Source organism: Esox lucius, chromosome 4 (assembly GCF_011004845.1).
Source record: "Esox lucius isolate fEsoLuc1 chromosome 4, fEsoLuc1.pri, whole genome shotgun sequence".
Taxonomy (NCBI): domain Eukaryota; kingdom Metazoa; phylum Chordata; class Actinopteri; order Esociformes; family Esocidae; genus Esox; species Esox lucius.
This window is the reverse complement of record NC_047572.1, coordinates 6,175,716-6,183,619: the sequence shown is the minus strand read 5'-3', so window position 1 is coordinate 6,183,619 and position 7,904 is coordinate 6,175,716. Positions and strand designations below refer to the sequence as shown.

Genomic DNA, 7,904 nt, shown 5'->3' with positions numbered 1-7,904 from the left:
TTTATTTTCACTGCTCCTCTGCAGGGCCGATTGTAGGCATAAGCGACATAAGTGGTAGCTCAGGGCCCTGACCACTAGGGGGCCTCAAACCGCTAGGGAGCCCCTAACCAATATGGGAGAGGGGGACCCAAATCAAATGTTGCTTAGGGCCACCAAAAATGCAAGACCCGGCACTGCTCTTCTGTCTCCAGTGTATCTCATGTTTTTTCCTGCAAATCTCCTGCCTCTTGAAATGTTCATCGAAAAAAGGAAGAGAAATTACACTCTTTCAAATGACCAAACGGTGTAACCCTCCCATTCAACCTCTACCACCCCTTTTGCCTCCACACATCTAATTGCAAGAGCAGTCTATTTATTTGGCAGGCATCCAAAAAGGGGTTACTGTCGCTTTAACTTTCCTGTTTCAATTTCTGGAGCGAGCAGCTGGTCATGAAAAAAAGAGCAAGGAAGGAGACAAATAATTCTGCCATAAAACATACTAAGAAACACACATGCTCCGCACTGGCACACTATCTAGTAACTCCAGTATTGTGTTAACACATTTTAAAGAAAAAGACAATTCGGGATTTGGAATGTATACAGCTTTCTGGACTTAATGGGAGGGGGAGAAGTTTCTTTCCCCAAAACCAAGCTCTTGGATCACTCTTCAAGATTTGCACTCTTCAAGATGCCTTCCTCTTGCTTAGTCTCAAAAACCGTGCAGTGGGTTTGCTAGTTGTTCAGGTTATTTTCTGCAAGTTATTCCAAAAGGGGGGACTGAAAGAGTGAGACCCAGAGAATGCTCCCACAGGTCATAAGGATTCTATATGTCTTATCTTTTTACTTTTTTCAAGGAGGCTTTATCAGGTAAGAACAATAACGCTGCCTTGCTTTTAAATTATATGTTTTTAACGGCGAGCATTTGAAGCTTTCTTTTTGTACTTTTCATATTATCTGGTGTGGAGATTATCGTTGTCTTTGTGTTCAACTTTAATGCAAGGTTGAAAATGAACGGGATAAAACTATTGCGGGTATTGACATGATTAAACTAGTCATTATTAAACTAAGCCAACTGACTTTCGTATATTTGAGCCTAGGCAAAAATATTTTAATGTAGAATACTGACCACTACAGAATTAAATGAATATCTAGATAACAGGCGTAAAATATAGTTCATAACGATATCGACAATGTCAGTAATGAGGGCAAACATTTTCCTCAACAATAGTAAGCAATAACAGGCAAACAATGAAATATCGACCGTACTACTGTAACCTTTATGTGGAGGTAACAGATTTGTGAGATATTTTACCCTTCTATTAGTCAATGCATTGTAAATAGTATACTTCCATATCTCAACAAAACCAGAAAAAATTCAAGCTAACAATTATATATAAGATAAAGTAACCTATTATAACGTTAACTACCTGTAGAACCATGTACATCACAAATAAATGTCTATATTGTAATCATTATACAATTATAACATTCAGCTGAACCTACGAAACCCTTTTTTATTACAAATGATTTCGGGGAAAAAAAATTGATAAATAGAAGTAAGGGAATGTGCATAACACGTGCGTGAGGCTTTAATATCACAGGAAACAAGTGGCATGTTGCTGTCTTCTGGGTTGACTAACAGGAAAGACATTATTTTCCAAGTCACATTTATAAGTCCCAAATAATATTGAGCAAGTCTCAAGCAATTAAGTCCCAAGTTCCACAGCTCAGATCGAGTCAAGTCACAAGTCCCTAATAAAAGTCAATGGTTAAGCCTTTTTTTAATATTATGAGATAATCCAATATATTTTTGTTGTTGAATTCTTGAAGTAGCTTAAATAACCTAATATTATTTAGCAGGTTGCCTTTACGTATTTATATGTTGACAATTGTGTTTATGTATTTTGATTAAAAAAAATAGTAACATGAAGCCTATGTAAGAATGTTAAAAAAGCTAACCATTGCTAGGGGGAGCCAATGCATGATAATACATTTGAAAATATTACCAGAAATACTTAGCTAAAATAATCCAATCTCAACATTTCACTATGGTTATTATAACATTATTTCATTCTGATAGCTGGCTAGCTAGGCACAGAACTTACCTGTCTTTGAGATTTCAGGTGTCTTACGAAGTTAGGTGTTGTGGCTATCGACGCCGATACATTTTGTTTTGCATACTGCTGTAATTTTCCTCCCCAGCACAACATTGTCCTCAAATCCAAATGTAACGATTTTCAGAACTGATCCAGATGCTATGATAGCTAGTTTTCAATCATGTCCGAATTAACAATCTAATGTTGATAGCTGACTACTTGACCTAGTTGTGGGACAATGAGAAGAGTCCAATTTGAGTTGAGTATTATTGTGTTGTCACCCACACCCAATCCTGAGGTGGAACTGAGGTGAGAGACAATGAAAGGAAGGTGCTTGGAAAATCTAAATAAGTCCCTCGAGTCATACACGTAAAGTCACAAGTCATAGGCATCGTGTTGTAGTTGAGTTGCAAGTATTTTCTTTTTTTATCAGGTCAAGTCGAAAGAATATGTGACTTGAGTCGCACTTGAGTCCAAAATCTCTGTCATTTTCCTACTGAAGGAACTGGATATTGACACTTAAGAGATAGGGTTAAGAGAGTATTCCAATTAGAGTAAAAGTATCAAAGATAGAAAGTTCTCTGGAGATTGAAGATGTTTGCAGGAGCAAAGATGCAGGCAGCAGGAAAGGTAAATGCAAGAGCACTTCCTCAAACCCTCACTCTGGTTATATCCTAAAACTCAAGTAGTGGGGGTTGGTTAACTGACCTAAAGAAAACAAAACCAGTCTTGTAGAACAATGTTTCCCAAACCTCTCCTTGGGCCCACCCAGCCATTCCATCTATTCGATGTATCCTAGAGCTAGCTCGCCTGATTCAACAGGTAAGGGTTTGTTAATTAGTTAATAAGTTGATTCAGGTGTGCTAGCTCTGGGATAAATCTAATAGATGGAATAGCTGGGGGAGCCCCAGGAGAGGTTTGGGAACCACTGCTGTAGAATAGACCCTTTATCAATCCCTGGCGCTCTTCCTATGACACAGGGGTGTTATCTCAAGGATCACGCAAGCTAGGCAATTAAAAGCCCTTTTGTCTCTGCATTCGCTCCCTGCAGAAACAACTGTTAACCATAAACATTCCAATGACAGCCTACTAGAATAAAAATTAAGTAAATTGGTACACATATAAATAATGAAGAATCATTGAATGTGTAAATATACATAGAATTAAAAATGTTAACATTAGCAGGAGATACTTTAAGTCCGGTAAGTTACGAGGTGGGGCCTCCATGGATCAGACCTGTTTTTGCCAGCACATCCCATAGATGCTTGATTGGATTGAGATCTGGGGAATTGAGAGGCCAATATCAAGACCTTGAACTCATTGTGTTCCTCAAACCATTCCTGAACCATTATTGCTTTGTGGCAGAGTGCATTATCCTGCTAAAAGAGGCCAATGCCATCAGGGAATACCGTTGCCATGAAAGGGGGCAAATGGTCTGAAACAATGCTTACGCAGGTGGTATGTGTCCAAGTAACATCCACATGAATGGCAGGACCCAAGGTTTCCCAGCAGAACATTGCCCAAAGAATCTACACAACCTCTGACGGCTTGCCTCCTTTCCATAGTGCATCCTGGTGTTCTCCAGGTAAACGACGCACATGCACCCAGCCATCCTCGTGATGTTAAAGTTTTGGTGCCAAACACTGGTGTTTTACCCTAAAGTTTCTGTTTCCACTGACATGGGTCAGGGCCTAGTGGCCCGTCTCTCACTTGGTGCCAAGCCCCGGACCTTAGGGTTTCTTAAAGTGCCTATATTATGACTGCTTTTCAACAAGTTAAAATAGGTCTATAAGTTCCATAAAACATGTTTCTGAAGTTGTTTGCTGGAAATAGCTTGTAGGAAAATATTCTTCTCCCTCTATTACCCTCTGTTTCAGTCCCTTTCAAAGTGTTCTGTTTTCTGCTGCTCATTGCATATTCATTAGCTGCTGCTCCTTTGCCTACGCCCACTCTAACTGTTACCATGGTAGCAGGTAGAGCGTAGTAGTAACGGTGTAACGGTCTAGACAACGCTAACATATTCCTGTTTGTAAATATAATATTATAATAGCTAGAAGCTAGCGGTTAGCGTTACCTTGTACTATGTGGCAAAACACTTCTTGGTTAGTTTGTGTAGAATTGAAAAATAAAGACAGCTAATTGTATAGAACTACTTACATGTCCCTCGTCTGCAGGTATTCCACGCAAAGTTGGAATTGCGCACTCTTTTAGCAAAAAAAAAGAGTGCGCTAATCCTTGGCTAATCCTGCCTTGTACTGACTGAAGTTGGAGGAACAGCCCGTCTCAAAGTGGTTAGCACAAACCGTCAATTTTTTGCCAACTGTAGCAAGGACATTGCCTTCAAAAATGAATTCAAGCCATGTCGCTCTTCTGTCCTCTGCGGCTGGGACGCGATGGAGTGTTTTGTGCTCTTCTTTGCAGCCAACAACAGCACAGTTTTAGTGGTGCTTTGACATGGTGCTTCTGAATCAGTAACAACATGGAGGATATCAGAGAAGAAGTTACTGCTGTACCTGGTGGGTGGAGCCTATAGAAGGTGGAGACATTAGGTATGCTCTGTTGAGAGGGGGTGGAGGGTGGGAATATAATTTTTTTTCGAACAGCTCACCCAGAGACTGAAGACAGAGGATATTCAGAAATCCATATCTCACTTGAAACAGCATGGATGTTTTTCTTTCAAAGTTTGTATGCGTGTGGAAGCACCAGAGACACAAAAGAACACCCCAAAATATGGGCACTTTAAGACCCTGACCCTGTTTCTTAAATGTTTCTTTAAAAGAAAATGAAGCAACAGTAGAGGCAAGTAAAGACTCAGAACGGAAGGAGTTGAAACTACCGAATGTGGTACGATACCACTGACTCAATAGAAAAATGGAGCGCTGAGACCGAGACATTGCCTGCAGACCCTATAACACAAATTTACCTCAGAATTCTCTCAAATCCTTCTATTAAAGGTAGATAGTTTGCAGGAGCCAGTCGCAGGAGTTTGAGAAATAAATTAGTTTTATTACTCAAGTTCAAACGCTGTATTGTAAACAAACTGAGCATGGTGTTATTGTTTATTTTATTTTACTACCAGAAAAATATTGCCTTTTATTTTTTGTAACCGGATTGATAGTTTACTCCTCCCTCCCCACCTGAGACCCTCCTTAAGTCCTTAGTACCACAGGTATATTGGAAACAAGAAAGTCTGGAGCCAACATTAGCATAAATCACCGGTGAGACCCTGGTGCCGGGGTAAAGCACCAGTGGAAACTGGTGCTTTCAGTACCAGTATTAACTTTTTCAGCAATTTGAGCTGCAGTAGCTCATCTGTTGGATCAGACCACTAGCCATCACAATTTGGCCCTTGTCAAAGATGCTCAGATGCTTATGCTTGCCCATTTTTCCTGTTTCTAACACATCAACTTTTAGGACAGAATTTTCACTTGCTGCCTAATTTATCCCTCCCACTGACAGGTGCAATGATAACGAGATTATCAATGTTATTCATGTCACCTGTCAGTGGTCATAATGTTATGGCTGATCAGTGTATGTGAGGTCACGAGTCATTTGACCTACTCCATTTGCACATTTACAAAACAATCAATTTTCTCTGTGTTTTGACAAATCAGTCAAGCCACTGGATATGCTTGTTTACATGTCAGATGAGCCCATCTGAAATGCTAATTGTCTAGTCATTGAGGGCTCTACCTAGCCCTTTGGAAGCCTCTCTACTGAGTGGAGATTCTAGGTGTACTGTGCACCCTTAGCGGATATTTTATCTTACAAATGTGCGTGTTACCTAGTAATAGCATAGTGAAATTTGTTTACCCTTATATTGTCAAAGTGTAAGGGAATGTTATTTTTTACATTTAATAAGGCACTCACAAACTATCTAGTTAGCCAACCATCTTATATGTAACTAAAGAAGTTAACCACAGATAGTGTAAGAGTAAATGGAATAAGCTAGCTTTATTTTTGGCACAATCAACATATTTTACTGTCCATTAATTTATTTTGTCAGTTGCTGTGCACTCAGCTAAACTAATGCACATTACAACATATCGAAAAAATTTATTGGCGCCTGGGAAACGTGCTTAATTGCACACTGACTGCTCACAAAAGTCTTCATCAGCAAACATTCATTAGCAAATAACTACATCAGCAAACTTTCCAACTGTCAAAAGTGACAAGCTCAATGCTCTATTAGTGCGCCCCATATCCTTACCTAGTTAAAATTCCTGTGTTTGTTAGGGAAGGTAGCATAGGCTAGATGAAGGCAGTCTACAATTAACTAAGTTAAGATAATGAAATCACTACAGCATTTAGATTGCATTATAACTTAGCCACGTACAAAATAATGTGTCCATATTATCACAGTTGACAGCATTTACTACACTGCAGTTTCAAAACTGTACAGTGCAGTTCGGTGTAACATGATTATTACATGTTTTTGCATATGGATTTACTGTAGCAAGCTAATGTTGTGATGACATCACCTACACTTGTGTCATGGACAGAATACATACAGTTCATCTCAAAGTTTCAGCATAATCTCAATCTGGATTCAATTTGGACTCAGCCAAGTTATAATGTGTGTCAGAAAAATGTGTGTTTCTTACAATTGTTGAACAACATATCACTCACATGTCAGGTAACTAACATTAATACACCCTGAATTTGGAATGTTGAATATCCAGAGCACCATGTTGCAATGAGTTGCAGCTGTATATGTCTGTGGTGATTAGTAATGCTGTCTTTCAAATAAAAAAGATCAAATGTAAAACAAAATTGTCTATTGAAATAGCATAAAATTTATCAGAAATACAGTGTGGACATTGTTGTAAATGACTACCGTAGCTGGAAGCGGCTGATTTTCAATGGAATATCTACATAGAGTGGGGAGAACAAGTATTTGATACACTGCCGATTTTGCAGGTTTTCCTACTTACAAAGCATGTAGAGGTCTATCATTTTTATCATGGGTACATTTCAACTGTGAGAGACGGAATCTATGACGAGATTGACCGTCATCTTGAACTTCTTCCATTTACTAATAATTGCGCCAACAGTTGTTGCCTTCTCACCAAGCTGCTTGCCTATTGTCCTGTAGCCAATCCCAGCCTTGTGCAGGTATACAATTTTATCCCTGATGTCCTTACACAGCTCTCTGGTCTTGGACATTGTGGAGAGTGTGATGGTAATTCCATGTATCGACACTCGGAGTAAGGAACACAGAGACAAAGTTCTCTTTGTACATTCTAACCATTTTATTAACTATTATGCACATATAAGAGACGCGTCAACTGCTTACACACACATAATCGTCTGAGGAGTCTCTAACTCAAAACATGCACAATCCGTATTTATTACAGTGAAAAGGGGTGTGGTAAGATGCTGTCCTATGTCAATAAAACACATTCCCTTTGTTATGTTACTACCTAAGCTTCACAGAAAGGACAAGCTCTCCTTCCCCCCATAGGTAACTTCTTCAACCGAACCCGAACAGACAATAGATGCCCTGATGAGTTATACAGATGAGGAGATAAAGAGTGGTATTTCATCAGCTGATACCAGTCAATGATACCCCCTTGGCAAATACCAGATCCCCCACATTCCTTTACCTATCTAAACAATGGGACTCAAGTCCATTAATCAATAAGAATGCATCAGGCTTCAGAAACTTCCCCAACAAGAGGTTGAAGTCCGTTTGATTGAGTGTGTGGACAGGTGTCTTTTATACAGGTAACGAGTTCAAACCAAGCGTGCCGCACAAGCCCTGAAAAGTGAAGCCAAAACGTCTCGATCGCCCCCTGGTGAGTGGTCCCAGTATAGGTCATAAACCCC

At 39.5% G+C, this 7,904-nt stretch overlaps 1 protein-coding gene across 3 annotated transcripts in view; it reads left to right on the top strand.

Annotated features, from left to right (window-relative positions):
- Nucleotides 1–439: 439 nt before the first annotated feature.
- glra4a (glycine receptor, alpha 4a) overlaps nt 440–7,904 on the top strand; it is a 112,694-nt gene continuing 105,229 nt past the window's right edge. For all 3 annotated transcript variants that reach the window (XM_010896771.3, XM_020044975.2, XM_020044974.2), the window contains exon 1: nt 440–846. In XM_010896771.3, coding sequence (XP_010895073.1) covers nt 779–846 — 68 coding nt within the window. In that variant the 5' untranslated portion in view covers nt 440–778. The remainder of the gene's footprint in view (nt 847–7,904) is intronic.